The sequence below is a fragment of the Mastomys coucha genome, unplaced genomic scaffold (assembly GCF_008632895.1).
Source record: "Mastomys coucha isolate ucsf_1 unplaced genomic scaffold, UCSF_Mcou_1 pScaffold22, whole genome shotgun sequence".
Classification (NCBI taxonomy): Eukaryota; Metazoa; Chordata; class Mammalia; order Rodentia; family Muridae; genus Mastomys; species Mastomys coucha.
The window spans coordinates 79420750-79440355 of record NW_022196905.1 but is presented as its reverse complement, the minus strand read 5'-3'; the positions used below and the strand labels follow the sequence as shown (position 1 = coordinate 79440355).

The 19606-nt window shown below is 38.5% G+C and overlaps 1 protein-coding gene across 2 annotated transcripts; it reads left to right on the top strand.

Moving 5' to 3' along the window:
• Positions 1-8274: 8274 nt before the first annotated feature.
• LOC116070579 (UDP-glucuronosyltransferase 2B1-like) lies at positions 8275-17723 on the top strand. Of its 2 annotated transcripts, none has more exons than XM_031342011.1 (6): positions 8275-8998; positions 10081-10229; positions 13427-13558; positions 15299-15386; positions 15521-15740; positions 17121-17723. In XM_031342011.1, the coding sequence occupies exons 1-6, from the start codon at positions 8275-8277 to the stop codon at positions 17395-17397; spliced, it is 1590 nt and encodes a 529-aa protein (XP_031197871.1). In that variant the 3' UTR covers positions 17398-17723. The 2 variants fall into 2 exon arrangements, with proteins under 2 accessions (XP_031197871.1, XP_031197872.1); XM_031342012.1 differs by having other exon boundaries at positions 8275-8746; positions 17121-17436.
• Positions 17724-19606: the final 1883 nt, after the last annotated feature.

Sequence of the window (19606 nt, the reverse complement as noted above, 5' to 3'; positions counted from 1 at the left end):
ATATTTCTGAGTGATGGAGAATGTAAACAAAGTGATTATGACTTTAAATAAAAAAGAGATAGTAAATGAACCTTAACTGCCTCCAGGTCATCAGAGTTCTGAGGCATCCAGTTGTACACCTGATCAAAAGCCACAAATATTGATTTACAAAAAAAACCACAAAAGTTAGACTTTAACTTCTTGGTTGCTTTGTCCTTAGGGTGAACCAGAGAGCAACAGCAAAATTTAGCAGAAGCGTTTATGTTGCAACAAGATGCCTATGTGGTGGATTTCAGTTCTGCTGACACATACCACAGCATATGTACAAAGGACGTGGGACAACTTGGGAGAATAGGTTCTCTCCTTCCACTTCATGCTAATGGAGGACTGAACTCAGTTCATGGAGTTGGTGGCAAACATCTTCACAAAGAAGGCAATCTTACTGACATTAGTCAATGTTTTCTTAATTGTATACTTTCATTCATTAAAACGTAAAGTAAGGGACTTAGAAAGGTGGCTCAGCAGTCCAAAGCTTGGACTGTTTGTCCAGGATCCACTTTTTCTCATGTAGTGGTTCACACTCTTCTCTAACCCCACTCCCGGGGGTCCAATGACCTCTACTGCCCTCCCCAGGAACAAAAGTGGTACACAGACATCCATGTAAGCCAAACACTCTCACATGACAAATAAATTAAAATTCAAAAGAAGGTGTGAACTTATTGCAAGCTTCTACATTGGCTATTGCTTGTGTTCTCCCAAACCCACCAGAAACATTCCTACATTTTCAAGCCTAGCAGTTTCCACAAAGCTCCTGCACAGATGTTCCTTGGTGAATGTCACCAGAAGGAAACCTAACCCAGCCATATCAACACTTCTAGGCCTAGCTGCTGATATGCAATGAACACTTTGGTTGGGGGCCTCAAAAGAACCTTATACTTCAACACCATACCCAAACCCCAAGGCAAAACTCCAAGAACAGAGCTCCTAACGAAAGGCTGGAGAATCTTAGAATTTAAAATGAGGGCATTTAATAGAAATGTATGTATAATGTATAACCTTTATCTAAATGGGGGCATGGAAAACCTCTGTAACAAGCCAAAATTGTGGAGTAGCTAGTTCCAGGAACTTGGCTAACTCAGAGCCTCAGGGCTCCGGTTCCCGAAACCTGCCCCTCCTGACTGATCCACAATGAGGGCGGAACTAGGAATGAAGGTCTACTGGCTTACGAGCCTCTCCACCCTGCTGAGGCTCTCCACCCTGCCGACCGATAGATGAAGATTACATTCCTAGAAGGAATATGTTTCCCTCCTGAACTGAATACCTTGGGTTGGGTCCCTCTGAAATTTTCTACTGTTTTTTTTTATGTTTCCTTGGTAACCCCCTCACCGCCCCCTCCCCCTACTTTGTGGTTTTTCCCTTTAAATACTCCTACTCCTTGTAGTCTGGGTCGAACTCCTCTGGCCTGCAAGGTCATGAGATTGACCCCGGTACCGGCCCATCCCAAATAAACCTCATGTGCTTGCAGCAAGATCGGTCTCTTGTGAGTTATTGGGTGGTCGTGTCATCCTGAGACCTGAGTGAGGGTCTCCCTAGCTCTGGGGGTCTTTCACTACAGGAGCCAAGAGTGAAGCAGACTAGAATATGACATCAGACGGAAACAGGAAAGTCAGAATAGTACCTCCAACCCCTATGACCATAGTCCTATGGAAATGTTCTATGCTGAAAACTACTAAGATGAGCCATAGAACACTGACACAAACTTCTAGCGAACACTGCTTCATTGCTTCCTTTCTTGGCAGGTCCATTAATATTAACATTCTGGAACCATGATGTCAGACTGCAGGAAGGGGATCCAAGTAGAATCATCTGAGTTCTGTGTCACTTTATGAAGAAGCATGCCAGTGTATGTAGGAGCATTGTCCATTTTTAATTTTTAATATTTTTTAGAGGTCTAAAATAGCAAAAGCCATTGCTAAATAATATAAATTCATTAATAATAAAATGTTTACTTTCTTAAGGCTGCAAGTTTAAAATGGTAATCCAATTTTATTTTAATAAATAGATCCTTTAGCATTTTATTATCTGTAACAGAAGGCAGAATATGATTCATATAATGGACAATAAAAGCAAGAGGAACAGGAGGGGAGATAATGACTAGACTATTAAAAAAGATTTAATAATAATAATAACAATAATAATAAGCAAGAGCAAACTACTTGCTTTAGTTTACTACTTAAAGCAGCAGCAACAAACTTTTGACATGAACTTGGGCTATTGGTCACAGTTTATTGCATTTTTGTTGTTTGTTTCAATGCAAAAGAAAGAAATTTATTTTCCAGCACATCGGGGTCAACCCTCAATCAGCCCCTCAAGGTGAGTTACTAAGAAGGTGGCCCCGAATGGCTATTACAAGCAATTTTTATACTTTTTAAGAGCACAGGTTACATCAGGAAGGTTACAGTTCAAACTTATTGGCTAAGCATATTGACCCTTAAATCTGTTGGCTAGCAAGCATGACAGGCATTTGAACTCTACCTGGAACTTTCCAGAAGGTCAGGTGACTATCAGTCAGTACATTCTGAGTATTTTATACTCAAGAATATTCCTGTGGGTGGAGAATGGGACTTGGCCTAGCTTGACCCCAGATGGGAAGGGGAAGATGCAAGGAGGGTGGAGAACTGGAAAAAGGCCTTAGGGTCCCTCATTCCCTCTTTTCTTGTACAAGCTCCAATCCTGGAGCTACACTCAGGGGTCTTGGGTAACTAACTCATATTCTTCAGGTCCTATACTCAGGGTCTCATAGTGTTGGCACAGGACCATCAGCTGTACTCCTCTTATTCTCTCTTTTATAAAGGCTATAAAGCTTGTTTGCTTGTTCAAAATGCATGGTCAAAGGTCAACATAGCAGAACAATTAGAGGTCTTAACAAAGTGGTTAACCAAGGGGAAGTTAAGCCAAGACTCTGAACCAGCCCTGACTCTGTTCTCCTTCTCTCTTCTTCTTGGCTAGCCCTTCTCTCACCTTGGCCACTGAATCTTTAACTACCCCTGGAATAGTTTCCATTATGTGCTTCCTGATGTTTCACACCCCTAGTAGTACAGAAAAAGTGGTTGCCCCAGCCAACACTGATTGGCCTGCTGCTGGCTTTTCGCACACATTTATGGGGGTTTCTCACAGGTCATTCCTCCACTTTGGGTGTCCACACCCTAAGCCCAACCCTCCAAGGCTGCTTCTGGGGCATGGTTTGGATGCACAAGTCCTTCATCCCCCACATTCAGGTATTCCCTCCCCCTGTGTCTCTAGGGTGGGGATATCCCAGGTGTCAAAGCCTACTGCTGACTTACAAAGATCAAAGACAAGGTCTGACCACCAGATATAAGGTGGGTATTCCTCTATAGTGGAACAAACTACATCCACAGTGACTAAGAGTACTTCCCAAGTCACTTTGGTAGGGTTGTGGGTGTTGCTGAGGAAGATACACCATAGCCATCTCATGGTTTCTCTGGCCTTGGAGAAGGGCAGGTCATCTTGAGCTTGAGGGGGTTGCTCAGGTGTCTGGCTGCTATCCAGTTGGCATCAGATGCAGGTGCTAGTCTGACATGAGTTATGTGAACCCAGGCAGTTACTCCATCCACTTTAATGGATATTGGGGTGATCAACAAGACCTGTGTACTGGCTGGATTTGTGTATCAACTTGACACAGGGTGAAGTTATCACAGAGAAGGGAGCTTCAGTTGGGGAAGTGCCTCCATGAGATCCAGCTGTGGGGCATTTTCTCAATTGGTGATCAAGGGGGTAGGGCCCCTTGTGGGTGGTGCCATCCCTGGGCTGGAAGTCTTGGGTTCTATAAGTGAGCAGGCTGAGCAAGCCAGGGGAAGCAAGCCAGTAAGGAACAATCCCTCCATGGCCTCTGCATCAGCTCCTGCTTCCTGACCTGCTTGAGTTCCAGTTCTGACTTCCTTTGTGATAACAGCAATGTGGAAGTAAGCTAAATAAACCCTTTCCTCCCCAACTTGCTTCTTGGTCATGATGTTTGTGCAGGAATAGAAACCCTGACTAAGACAACCAGGAATGGCCCTTTCCACTTTGCATCCAAGTTTTCAGCTTGATGCCTCTTAACATATACCCAATCTCCAATTTGGTACTAGTGTGGAACCTCTAGGATACCTGCATTATACAGGGCACTAAATTTAGGTCACAATTCCTGGTAGCTGATGTGGAAAGTTTGTAATGGAGCCATAAGATCTTTGTCAGCCTAAAAACTCACTGGGGTTGGGGAGGTGTCAAGAGCTGGCTTCTTGGAAACTGGGCGATTGTCTTGGATGAAAACCTAGTGCCCCAGTGTAGGAGAATGGCAGGGCCAATAAATGAGAGAGGGTAGGGTGGCAAGCCTGGGGAGGGGGGAGGCAACAGGGGTTCATTCTTGTTGTTTTTGCTTGTTTGTTTGTTTTTTGGAGGGGAAGCTGGGAAAGGAGAAACCATATGACATGTAAATAAAGAAAATAACTAATGAAAATAAATTTAAAAGAAAAAGAAAACCTAGTGTTGAGCCTCTGTGTCCTCCAAGAATTGAGTGAGTTTCCCCTATGCTATCAAGAGTTTCCCTGGGTTTGGAGAGGGGGTCCAAACCCCATCTCCCATAATCACTGTCTTCACCCAGCACTAACACCTTTGCCATTTAGGGGTGTTTTTCCAATGCATGGAATTTTCCACCCCCTGCTTCTGTTTGTTAAGGCACTTTTGGGCCCAATGGCCCCTCTCCTTGCAATATGCACACTGGTTCTTTTCAAGGGGTTTTCTGTTTCTCTTTGGTTGGAGTCTCTCTTCTCTGCTTTCCCTAACTACTGTAGCCAAGATTTTCTGTAAATTCTTTTCCTGTCATCTTTCTATTTCTTTCATCTCCCTTTCATCTTCTTCCTTTCTCTTTCTTTGTTCCTTCTCTTCCTCTGTCTCCCTGTTATGGTAGAGTTTCTCACCAACCTGTACTTGTCCTGTAGTCCCTATAGCCTCTGAAGCATTTTCCTGGTATCTCTACTAGCCTGGACTATAAAAGCCATAGTTACAGTAGCTTTGTGCTCCTCGATGCTGGGGTCATAAGGTGTATACTGACCGAATGTCTCTATGAGTCACTCTAGAAAGGCTGTGGGGGACTCAACTGGTCCCTGCTTAACCTCAGTATATTGGTCAAATTGGTGGGTCATCGTGTGGACCCCTTAAGACCTGCCAACAGAGCATGGCAGTAGACCCTCAGGTGCCCCATACCTTCAGTCATATTAAAGTCCCAGTCAGGATTAGTCAGGAGAAACCCACTGTTGATGACAGTCTGGTCAATGATGGTGCTGCCCATGTCTAAGGTGATATTCTTTCTGCCTTCTTGTATTATCTTCTACCACTCTTCAGTTATGAAGAGCACTATCATGAGTTATTGGATATCATCCCAAGTGGACTCATGAGTAAGTAAAACAGTCTCAAAGAGATTAATCAGCCCCTTCGAGTTATCTGAAAGAGGAAGGGGCCTGTTGGGCCTTTCAGTTGTACAAGTTGGCCAAAGAGAAGGGCCAATTTTGCATAGCCTGGTTCCCTTATCATCTAAAAGTCCTTATACCCTTAGTAGGAGAGCCATCATGGTATCAGGGGAGGTGGTTCTAAGACTTCGGGTCCTCACGGCAGGACCAGGAAGTTAAGTCCAATGTCATTATACCAGGAAACATGGTAGCTTGCCAGCAGGCAGGGTGCTGGAGAGTATCTGAGAGTTCTACATCTGGATCCATAGGTAGCAGAAAGAGAGAGAGACTCTGGGCCTGCCTTGAGCATTTGAAACCCCAAAGCCCACCCCAAGTAATACACTACCTCCAACAAGACCATACCTATGCCAAAAAGCCACATACACCTAATACTGCCATTCCTTGGTGGCCAAGCATTCAAATGCATGAGCCTATGGGGTCCTTTCCTGTTGAAATCATCACAGTATGGCAATCATACTTCATCAGCAACTTCACAATAGATACCCATCACAGAACACAGCCTAGCACACTGCAAATATCAAAAGTCAGAAAATCCTACCCCAGTAGACACATCTACATCAGAGTTTCTACACCTACAGCTCATGGAATATGATGAAAGAGGGATCACCATGATTGTAAGAGTCAGAATACTAGGAAATGAAAGTCCACACTGAAACATGTTCTCCTAGCATTGCTGGCATACACAAGCCTGAAACAGTGGCAGTAGCCATGGACAGATTAATGTAGAAAGGAGGAAATTTTGCTTCTTCCCCACCATCTCCAAAAAACAGCAAAACATTTCTATCTCATCTTCCCATTATTTTCCACTTTTCCTCCCAAATTAGAGACTAGTGAGGAAAAGAGTATGATATGTCCTGTGTTTGTGTATGTGTGTATGTGTACATGTGTGTGTATGTGCATACCTGTGTGTGTGTATGTATGTTGTAATTCCATCCTTATAAAAGGAAGTTCTTTACAATCCAGCAAGTAGCTGAGTCTCAGTTTGATTTACATAATCTAACAGTCACACAAAATGTCTATCCTAGAATTTCCTTTGATTTTATCTATACCTATCCCTCTTTGGGATATAATTACATAACATGATTTTTCCTGGAAATATAAGAACTAATGTCTATTAAGATTAGAAAAGGCATGAGCAAAGGCAAGCAAACAAGCAAGAAGGAAGAAAGGAAGGAAGGACAAAAGGGAGGGAGGGAGGGAGGAAAGGAGGGAAGAAGGGAGGGAGAGAGAAAGAAAGAAGGGAAGAAAGAAAGAAAGAAAGAAAGAAAGAAAGGAAGAAAGAAAGAAAGAAAGGAAAGAAAGAAAGGAAAGAAAGGGAAGAAGGGAGGGAGGGGGAGGGAGGGAGGAAGGAAGGAAGGGAGAGAGAGAGAGAAGGAAAGAAAGAAAGAAAAAGAAAGAAGGAAGGAAGGAAGGAAGGACAACAACTAGAAATCAAAAACTAGTGTCTCTACTCAGGTAAGACTTCATGAAATTTGCTGGCAAATGGATGGAACTTGAAAATATCATCCTGAGTGAGGTAACAAAAGAATACACTCAGTCACAAAAGAATGCACTCACTGATATTAGCTGAAGTGGGTATTATCCCAAAAGTTCAGAATACCCAAGATTCAATTCACAGACCATAAGAAGCCTCAGAAGAAGGAAGACTAAAATGTGGATGCTTCAGTGCTTCTTAGAAGGGTGAACAAAATGCTTACAGGAGAAAATGTGGAGACAATGTGTAGAGCAGAGATTGATAGAAAGGCCATCCAGAGACTGACCCACCTGGGGATCCATCCCATATAAAGCCACAAAACTCAGATGCTATTGTGGATGCCTGAAGTGCTTGCTGATGGAAGCCTAATATGGCTCTCTCCTGAGAGGCTCTGCTAGAGCCTGAAAAATACACAGGCAGATGCTCACAGCCAACCACTGGACTGAGCACCTGGGGTCCCCGATGGAATAGTTGGAGAAGGGACTGAAGAGGTTGAGGGGGTTTGCAGCCCCATGGAGGGAGCAACAGTGTCAAAAGGCCAGACACTTGGAACTCCTGAGGATTGGACCACCAACCAAATAATACACATGGTGGAAGCCATGGCACTGGCCGCATGGCCTTGTTGGACATCAGTGGGAGGAGAGGCCCTTGGGCCTGAGAGTGTTCCATGACCCAGTATAGGGAAATGCTAGGGCAGGAAGACAAGGGTGTGTTGGTGGGTCAGGGAGCACCCTCATAGAGGCGGGGGAGAGGGAGGTAGGTTAGGGGGGTTCCAAAGGAGAGATCTGGAAAGCAGAAAACATTTGAAATGTAAATGAAGAAAATATCCAATTTTACAAAAGACATGATACTTGCTTATAAGCAGCGAATCGCTCTCTTGCTTCTTGCCTCTCTCTTGCCTCTTGTCCCTTTGCTCCTCCTCTCTTCCCATTCCCTTCCCCACTCTCTCCATGTGGTCATGGTCAGCCTCTACTTCTCTCCTCTCTGCCTTTCTCTGCCTCTACTACTCTCTAAACTCTCCTCCTCATGCCCTAAATAAACTATATTCAATACTAAAAAAAAAAAGTGAATCAATTGTAGCTCAATACTATCAGGAACAAAAAAAAAGAGACAAACTTTGTTAACCTTGAGTTCATGTTCCATGTGTGTATTTACACAGGACGTTACACCATCAGACTCATCTATTCAGTGATGTGTTTAGAAGTTATATGTTAACTTCATGATTAATAGAACTTACATAAAATCAGGAAAATCTGTGAAGAAAGACAGATAGCAAAAGCATTCTCTTTCAGCAAGATGTCTATGAAACAGACTTCAATTTTTCTGTTGATACAACTCATATGCTCCATTAGACCTGGCACCTGTGGGAAAGTGCTGGTGTGGCCCACAGAATACAGCCATTGGATGAATATAAAAGTAATTCTGGATGAGCTTGTCCAGAGGGGTCATGAAGTCACTGTTCTCGTATCTTCTGCTTCCATCCTCATTGAGCCTAGCAATGAATCTTCTATTAATTTTGAAATGTATTCTGTACCTTTGAGTAAAGATGATCTTGAATATACTTTTGAAAAATGGGTAGAAAAAATGAAAGACAATTTAAAAAATCATTCATTTTGGACATTTTATTCAAATCTGCAAAAAATCTTTGGTGAATATTCAGACATCATTGAAAGTTTCTGCAAAGCAGTAGTTTGGAACAAGAATCTTATGAAAAAACTCCAAGGATCTAAGTTTGATGTCGTTCTCTCAGATGCCGTGGGTCCCTGTGGTGAACTGCTGGCAGAACTGCTTAAGACACCTTTAGTCTACAGTCTCCGCTTCTGTCCTGGATACAGATATGAAAAGTACAGCGGGGGACTTCCACTCCCTCCTTCCTATGTGCCTGTGGTTCTGTCAGAATTAAGTGACCACATGACATTTGTGGAAAGGGTGAAGAATATGTTGCAGATGCTGTATTTTGACTTTTGGTTTGAAACATTTAACGAGAAGTCCTGGAGTCAGTTTTACAGTGATGTTCTAGGTAAACTTTGCCTTTCATTGTTACTCTGAAATCCTGACTAGATGTTTGTTTGAATGTGAATGTGTATAGATGAATAAAAAGGCATAGAATGAGATTCTTAATTATGATCTGATAAAGGAAAAATAGAAAGCAATCAAATAGCCTCTAAACAAGGCAAAATACTATAGAGTAACTATTCAGAATACTCCAGAAATTACTAACCATGGAAAGTGATCCAGGGAAGATTTCTCTTGTTAATCATTTGATCTGCTCTGTTTGTCTCAGTGAAAGAAATTCCAGGTTTCACTGAGTGCTTTAATGACTGTATTTGAGAACACTACAGATTCATAACTTACTCCCTCAACTATCTGTGTAGCACTGAAGAAAATATGTTCCCTTATAAAAGCTAATCACTTATAAATTAAAACATTTATCAAAAATATTATGAAAGCTTTTTCATAATAAATAGTATCTCTAGAAACAGAGTAAAGGCAGCTTGATTTTCTTAGAATTTGAGATGTTTCAGATCCATAAAACTTATGTCTTAAAGCCTTAAATCTTCCTACAAAAATGCACATGTTATTTTTAAAATACCTTTTCATTAAATAAAATATTACCTAAATTAATAGGAGGCAGACTTTACATGTAACTACTTACAGAAATATCCAGCTATAACTTTGGCATATACAACTAAGATATTACTACTAGTCTCCTGTAATGGGCACAGTACAGCAGTGATAAAGGAAACTTAGTCATACCTTACAGATTATCACAGTGCATCTCAATCAAGAAAATCAGAAATCAAGAGAATAGCTACTAAAATGCATGAAATAGATGAAATAGTCTACAAGAGCTGTTTTTCTAAGCATTTTCAAGCTTCTTTGCAAGAGTCAAAATGTTTAAAATTTACTGGTACAACTTTGGATATCAATGTAATTTTCACAAAATTAATAGTTATGTTAATATAATATATCATAAATCATAATTGGAACATTTTAAATTCCTTGTCTCCATGATCTCAATTCACTTCCAGAAATCAACATATTATATTACAGACAAACTCCTTTCACCATTGTGTGTTTTTATGTGTTTTGTGGGTGCAGGGAGACCCACAACATTAACTGAGATGATGGGAAAGGCAGACATATGGCTCATTCGAACCTTCTGGGACTTGGAATTTCCTCGCCCTTTCTTGCCTAATTTTGACTTTGTTGGAGGACTCCATTGCAAACCAGCCAAACCACTGCCTAAGGTAACCCTAAATTGTTTCCCTTGATAAACTGTTTTTCTTTTTTCAGGGAAACAATTCTTCACCACTGTTTCTAGATGTTTGGTTTTATGAGACATATTTAAAGTGGATTAGAATTCTGACAATTGACACATACATTATCTTTACATCTCTGGGTCTCCTTACTCTTAAGCAGAGTGTCAAATCACTTTAGAATGTGGTCAGTGATTTAAAGGTACTTAGGTAACTCATAAAAGAGAATTTATATTCTCTTCAAGAATATAAACTAACTAGTATCCTCAGAGCTCCTAGGGACTAAACCACCAATCAAAGAGTACACATGGTGGGACTCATGGTTCCAGCTTCATATGTATAGCAGAGGATGGCCTAGTCGGTCATTGATGGGAGGAGAGGCCCTTGGCCCTGTGAAGGTTCTATTCCCCAGTGTAGGGGAATGCAAGGGACAGGTGCAGGAGAGAGTGAGCAAGGGGAGGGGGAGGGAACAGGTTTTTTTTTCCAGAGGGGAAACCAAGAAAGGAGATAACATTTGAAATGTAAATAAAGAAATTATCTAATAAAAAAATATACAGTAAATGCCAGAGACATGTTGAACAGCTAAAGAAATAATCAATTTCTTCACTAAATAGAAATTATATTCTACTTGAAAATATTATAATGATGAATAACTGTTATATACAGAGTAATAAATGTTATATATTTTGTTATTATAGATAAACAGACAGATTGAAGAAATATCCAACAGAGATCAGAGATATTGTCCTAAAATCCTTGTGAAGTTACAATGACCTGTATGTACAGGGTAGATTAAAGAATGAAAAGAGAGAAAAACAGAAAACTGAATGAACCATTCAGTTTTCTGAAAAAACTCCAGACTTAGCTCAGCAGGAGGATGGCATGGCTTGCAGGTAGTGTTAGACAGCTTCATGTATGTGTTTTCCACACACCACTCCCTTTTAACCTTTCCACTTCCTTGTGGGTTTTCTACACTTAGATTCTGCACGTGTTTTGGTTTTGTCTTTGTAGTTTCCACATACAAAAGAAGATAACACTTATCTATGTCTGACTTATTGCTTAACCTCCTATCCTCTAAACAATAGCTATTTTCCTAAGTTATATAATAATAATACTTTTCTATCTGAATAAAATACAATTATGTACATTTACCAACACTTTGTTACATGTTTATCAGTAGAATAATATCTAAGCTAATTCTGTATTAGGGGGATTGTGAATAGTGATGTATGAACATTATTATGTAGATTTTTCCCCTGACATTATTTCTCTCAGATATCACCAAAGAGTGGCATAGGTCAACTGTTCATATCATATTAATGTTACTTATATGAAGAAGCTTACTTTTGTTTTTTATCTCATTTTACATTTACATCTATGATAAATGCATAAATGTTCAATTTCCATATTATCTCTAGGAGCATTTTTATATTAAATTTTTGTAACATTCATGATAAGTGGATTATGATGGAATATTGATATATTTTGAATTGAATTTTTCTGATAGCTATAATTATTGAAAGATTTTCAGATAATTGTAGGCTATTTTCATTGAGAAAACAACTACTTTGGATCATTTGCCTAAGTTAATTGAATTCTTTTTTCTATTGTTAGAGTGTTTTTTTAATTAACACTCTCTGAACAATTTACAAACATTATTCAACTCTTTAAAAGTTCTCTTCATCTTTATATATTCATGTTCATTTAAGAAAATACTAGTAGTGATGTATTATTTTTAAGTATACAGCTAATATGTTTGGAGTTATTTAAAATTTATATTGAGAAAAATGTATTTTCACCATTGCTGTAGACGAGCATCTACATAAGACTGTTAAATTGATTGTTGTTTTGTATCAAACAACTTTTATAATACTTATTTTTATTGTTATAATATTTTATAAATTTTAAGGAATATGACAAAAAAGATATTGTAGGTATTGAAGGGGGGTCTATGGGAAGACCGGTGGTACAAAAGGGGAACAGGAATGTGATTCAATTCTATTTAATTAAAATATGTTTTTAAATGTTAAAAAAAAGTCTCTTCATTTTGGTGTTTCTTTTGTTCTTCATAAGCTTTTACTATGAGGTATTCCTATTTTTCAATTCCCAATTTATTCCCAGGGCTAGTGGGGTTATTCAATGCATTACTGCTTTTTATTGGATGTCATGGAGTTTTCTTTTGTTTCTTTTTCTTTTCTTTTCTTTTCTTTTATTTTTTTGGCAGTAGAAACATATTTATTTTTATTTAAAATGTACTATAGATAAATTCTTTCTTTTCAATGTGAGAATACATAATTTTTAATTAATTTATTTTTTTATGCTCCAAATGCTCCCTACCTGCTAGTCCCCCTTTTGGAGTTTCTCTCTATCTCTCATCTCCCTCTCTCCCTCCTTTCCTACTTTTCTTCTTTTCTACTTCCTCCTTCACTGCTCTTCCCTCTCATTTCTCTCCAAGAAATCACACACACACACAAAAAAAAAAGAAAATCAAAGGAATGAACTTAAAAACAATTAAGACCAAAAAACCTCAAGCAAAACAAAATGAAAGAAAAAGCACACAAAAGATTTAAAAAAAAAAAAAAGCATGACATTTATTTTAGATTGGATAACTATTCCTGGGCTTGGGGTCTACTCTAGGGTATAATTGATTTACCCAGTCACTCTCTATTAAGGAGAGCTGATTTTCCCCTGTGTTATCAGATATCAATTGCAAATAGCTTCTTAGTTAGAAGTGGAAGTCCATGACCATTTTCTACTCTCAGTGCTGGAACTCATCCGGCTTGAACCTGTGCAGGTCTTAGACATGTTGCTACAGTCCCTGCAAGCTTATATAAACATCAGTGTTATTGTACCTGGTAGACACTGGTATGTCATTCATCCCCTCTGGCCCTTATAATCTTTCTCCCTCCTCTTTAGGTTGTTTTTAAAATACCCCCTAAAGATCCTCTAAATTTCACTGACATCTCTACTAACAATACTTTTTTCCTCTAATTTTCTTATTTTGGTCCATTGTACAAATTATACAAATGCACTCTCCATGAACACTGAGTACTGATGCAATGGATACACTGGTCTTCCTAAAATAATTCCAGTAACTACATGATTTCCTCTGGTACTGTTTGTCTTGGTCCTTTAAACAATGCTTCCCATGAAGCCATTCATTTGTGAAATCACAACTGTCTTCATAGGAAATGGAAGAATTTGTTCAGAGCTCTGGAGAACATGGTGTGGTAGTGTTTTCTCTGGGATCAATAATTAAAAACCTGACAGAAGAAAAGGCCAAAGCAGTTGCTTCTGCTCTTGCCCAGATTCCACAGAAGGTAAGATAAAGTGTCCACTAGGTAAACAAATGTATTATTGTAAGTCTATTGAACTCTGAAAGGATTACAGTAGGGAAAATTCATATGGAAAAAGTAATGGGTTCTTTCCTATGTATTTCAAACACCATTTGAAGAAGAAAATTATGAGATAAAGATGATAAAATATTAATCTGATTCTGATTGACATTATGATCTGAAAGATCACACTTAGATCCTGCATAGTTGTGCACACCTGACATGTTGGAATTACAGATCTGAGGTAGGTCTTTTTCTTCGTGTTTACAACCAGTTTACACTTTATGTTGATTCCCAAGCTTTTTAGTGTGCCAATGTCTCAAAGAAAGTGAGAGGAAAAGAGAAGTAAAAGAAAATAAAGAAGGGAAGGAAGGAGAAACAGAAGAAAGAAATACAATAATGGGGAGTATTATGCTGGGGCTGGAAAGATGCCTCAGTGGTGCGTTAAGAGCACAGGCTGCTCTTCCAGGGGAACTAGGCCTGATTGCTAGGACGTGAATAGTAGCTCACAAGTATGCCCAACTCAACTGCCAGGTAATCTGATGTGCTCTTCAGGACCCCAGACAGAACACTCACACTGAATTACATGCAGGCAAAAACACCCACATACATAACATGAAACAAAAATATCTGTAAAGAAAGAGGAAAATATCTTCTTCCCAATAACTGATATAGAAAAATATAAAAGAAAAGGTGAAAATAGGTCTTAACCTGAAGTGAGCCCAGGACTATAAAATTATGAACCCATCAGGAAGAACTATGCTTCTAGCATATCGGAAAAACATGTTTTTCAGGATGGTGAAAGAGACTGTAGTTTAAGATGGAGTCTTATGTAAGCAAGGAGAGTGTAGGAAGAATCTAGAAGCTCCCAACTTCGTAAATTGTATTGTTGAATTACTTCCTAAAAGCAGAAGTCTTTTGATGTTTGTAAACTACATTTGCTCTATTACTTGATACTGATTTCTCCTATTATGGATATAATTTTTTTATTTTACTAAACACAAAGCATACAGAAAGTAAAGACTGACAATTCATATTCCAGTTTGTGAAAATTCCTTTAGAACTTTAGAACTGTTTGATACTAGACATGAAATGTATTTAGAACAATAGAATGCATATTTTAAATTTTCCTATTGACATTTTTCCATGCACAGTCCTTAATAAATTTTATCTGAATTTAAGTATATTTGCTGGTAAGAAAGTAATTATTTTTAGAAATGGTAAATTATATTACATGACATATTATGAATCAAGACAAACTTAATTAAAATGAATAGCTGAAAGAACAAGAAAATATAGATAAAACTGTGTGCCTATGATTTAAAAAGATGCAATATTGAGATTATAGATAATATGTACATCTATCCTTTATATAGGATTATATATGAAATATACATAATCATAAACTATTATTAATTTAACATTGTTTTCCCAATAAGGGTCATATTAACTATCTAAAATTGTTGTATATACAAGAATTTCTCAGTAATTATCAGACATATAAAATTAGTATAATTAAATGTCCAGCTCAAGTTAGTATGAAGCCATGTACAGAAAATATATTATTTATTTCAGTTTTTTAATATCTCATATTATTTTAGAATTCCCCTCTCTTAAATTTCATCTGGATAATATTCAACTGAATAATCTCAATTCTCCAGAATCAAAATATACCAAAACCTTGGAATTTCCTTAATTAAATAAGGTGTTGTCTGTGTGTAACAGGTTCTGTGGAGATTTGATGGTAAGAAACCAGACACTTTAGGATCCAACACTCGGCTGTACAAGTGGATCCCCCAGAATGACCTTCTGGGTAAGGCAAAGTTCCACTAGATGTTTGTGGCTATAATAATATACTTACTTGAGAGCAGCCCTTTCTGGATCTTCATATTTCCCCTCTCTTTAATATTATGATCAATAGTTAAGTAAAACTTCTTCTCACTGCAGGCCATCCAAAAACCAAAGCTTTTATAGCTCATGGTGGAACCAATGGCATCTATGAGGCGATCTATCATGGCATTCCTATTGTTGGTATTCCCTTGTTTGTGGATCAACCTGATAATATTAATCACATGGTAGCCAAGGGAGCAGCTGTTAGAGTGGACTTCAACACACTGTCAACTACAGACCTTCTCACTGCCTTGAAGACTGTCATTAATGACCCTTCGTGAGTCTATTTGCTGTTTCTTTCATTGCTTGAAGTTTTTTTTAAGGTAGTTTTTTTCTTTTCTTTTTTAATTTCTTACTATATAACCACAAGACCAGCCGTGAACTCATATAATTCTGCCTATTTCAGCCTCCTGAGTGCTGGGATTGAAAATATGTGCATTCATGCTTGATGTGAATAGCTATTCCTTTTAAAATATTGATAGATTCACACCATCAGATTGATTTTTATCCTATTTGAAGGAGAACAATTTTGAATAACTTTGTGATATTGCATGGCTGGAATATGTGCTTATTTTAACAATAAAGTTACTCTAAATTCATATTTCAATAAATGAGACATGATTAGTCTGAAACTATTCTATATACATAAATAATATCATAAATATATATCTATTGTAACAAGGACACTATTTCAAAACATAATATAATGTACATAGTAATCATAAACCTTAACCTTAATGAAAGGTTAAACATTTACCCATATTTTCTGAAGCTATAAAACTTTTGGCAAAGCTTTATTTTATTTCTATAATGATATGTGATATTGTATAACCAGTACTGAAGAAATGAGAGACAGTATTAAATTCTTACCATACCCAGAGGACACTGTTGGTAATTTCAAGGTTTTCCAATAGACAAATGGTACCTAATGAGAATATCCAGAGGCAAAATAACAAGAGAAAGTGCTGCTGGCTCTTACATACAAAGTCTCCTAGTCCAGAAACAGAATTGCATTGGTTTTAGTCCACTGAGAATTCTGGTGGAAATTCTGTGCGAGGAAGAATGATAATTTAACAAGTGTTTTCAAAACAGGAATCTAGTTATAAAAAGAAATTAAGAAATGGAGGTAGATGAGAACAGGAGAAACTGAAACCAGAGAGGAGACATCCAGCATGACATACTGCTCCTATAGAGCTTAAGAGAATTCAGTGTCTACTTCACTTCTTGTTCTTAAATCTTACACATACACATTTTCTCTTGCCAATATGTAAAATATTGTTCAACTGCAAATTTTAAATTAAAAATAAATATTCTATGGGGAATAAAGCAAAAATCATCCAGCATGAGCAACTGAGGTGTAGGCGTACACTGGTATGCTCATAAGTCGGAAGTGGATGCAGGAGTTCACAAAGTATAACAAGACCGGTGTCAGCTACACACCAAGTTCAGAAAAAAACTGTCCTAAACAAGACTGTCTCACTGACTTCCCTGTCAATCAACTGTCCTTCCTGCCACCTCATAAAACACAGTACTTGTGTGGGAAATTTATGTAATTCACTTTGAGTCACATGTGGGACTTTTCTCCAAACCAATAAATGTTAGGTAAGTCCACAAATTAGCTTCTCTTTAATTTTAGTTGTATGCATTGTCCCTTCAGCTATAAAGAGAATGCCATGAGATTATCCAGAATCCACCATGATCAGCCAATGAAGCCCCTGGACCGAGCTGTCTTCTGGATCGAGTATGTCATGCGCAACAAAGGAGCCAAGCACCTTAGGCCAGCTCTGCACGACCTTAGCTGGTTCCAGTACCACTCTCTAGATGTGATTGGATTCCTATTGGTCTGTGTGGTAGCTGTGGTATTCATCATCACAAAATGTTGCCTCTTTTGTTGCCATAAGACTGCTAACATGGGAAAGAAGAAAAAAGAGTAGCTTCATGAAGGCTGAAGCAGAGTCCTGAGAAATGAGCTTCTGCCAGCTGCTTCCAGCAGGAACCTGTTGTCAGTCCTGGTGCCTTCCCTCTGAAACAAGACCAAGACAGTGTCAGGACATCATTGAAGAGGGCTCTCATGGATTCACTATATTTTGAAGGCATGCAAAGATTCATGCTAGATATACACTCAGAGCTATAAAAACAACATCCTGTCTTCAGTTTAGAATGTTTTGACGTAAATGAGGACCTATACCCAACAACAATCACTGAGGTTTCTGTGGTTCACAAACTTTGGATCGACATTAAAGCCTTTGAAAAAACCTCTCTAAATATCAGTGACTTTTTACAAACGCCCAGCATGCTTTGTCTTCATTTAGTAGACTATTTTTCTTTCCTTCTTTTATTTTTCCTTTTTTATTGCTCATAAATAATAGCATTCAGGTACTGCACTTTGAAATCGACTCACTTTTCCATCTGTATAAGGAAATCCATTGTTTCTGGTTATCTTTGGGTACACCAAACTTCCATCAAATATTCCTTAAAGGACCTGTGGTGGAGGCTACCCTCCTTTAATCAGAAGCATTTCTCTTTTTCTTTTTTTTTTTTTTTCTCTCCGGTTTTTCGAGACAGGTTTTCTCTGTGTAGCCCTGGCTGTCCTGGAACTCACTCTGTAGACTAGGCTGGCCTCGAACTCAGAAATCCACCTGCCTCTGCCTCCCAAGTGCTGGGATTAAAGGTGTGCACCAACACTGCCCGGCAAGATTTATTTATTGTTATATGTAAGAACACTGTAGCTGTCTTCAGACACACCAGAAGAGGGCGTCAGATCTCATTACGGATGGTTGTGAGCCACCATGTGGTTGCTGGAATTTGAACTCAAGACCTCTGGAAGAGCAGTCAGTGTTCTTAAACTCTAAGCCATCTGTCCAGCTCCCAGAAGCATTTTTCAAGCAATACTTTTCAAACATTTATTCTTACTGTTCCTGACATAAATTCCAATACTTGGGAGTTTTCTGACTTGGCAACATTATTAATTTACTTTCCTCCTTATCTCTCACAATTGACATAAACACTGTCCTTCTCATTCTGCCTTTTGGAGTAGACTTAAGTTGCCAAATTTTCCATTTTCTCTTACTTTGAAAGTACACATCCAAGAGAAAATCATATTTTTAACTCACAGCATCGCCTAGCTCGTGTTATATTTTGTATCTGAAACATCCCCCCCCCATACACACAATCTACTTTGCTGATTTTGTTTAATTCATTCATACAGAATTTCTTACCTTGGTTCAATAAAATATTAAAATCTTTCCTTATGAGCAATTTTCTGCTTCCGACTGGCCTCACCCAATATGTCGCAATGCCAACTTTGTGTCCTGTTATTTGATTTTTAATGAGCCATTAAGTTCAGTTAGTGGTGTATACACATGCATTTGATCATGACATCACAGGAGCATGAACACTATGAACAGCCACCTCTCTCCATAATAATTCATCCTCTCCTAGAATCTACGACAGCCAATAGGTCTTTACTTATGTGTGGAGTATTAAGAGCTCCTCCCTGTTCCTTCTGGAGTTTTGGCTACTTTATCTTATGCAAGTCATGTGCAAGTCACATGAGTGAGGCTTTGAGTTTATGAATGCAATCACCATGGCAAATCCAGAAGAAAGGGTTTCTTCGCATGTCTCCTACTTATCAGGTTCTTATATTCTTTTCTCATACTTTTGCAGTATTCCCTGAACCTTAGTATGGGGCCTTATCATTCTTAGACATTTGACCAGTTGTAAGTCTCTCTGATTGACTGATTTATTGTCTCACTATAACAAAAGACTCCTTAACAAAGGCTGAGAACATTCCACATCTATGACTATTAGCAAACATTATGAAGGTAATTTGCCAATGTGACCATTTAGCAATATAGCAATAGTAGATACCACGCTGGATATTTTTTCTTGACTTTTAAACAGGTTTACAGTATTAGGTATTAATTCCTTCCAGTAGAGCATGACCCAAGTCCAGCTGAGAAATGTTTGTTATTCCTCTGGGTTAGCTTCAGGTGCTAACTTGACAAAACTCAGAGACATCTGAGAGGAGAGTCTGGCCTGTAGTCAAGTTTACTGGGATGATTTAAATAATGTGGAGTTGAGATGGGGTGAGAGAACTTAGCGTGATGTGGACAGAATTATCCCTAGTAAATGGGTCCTGGA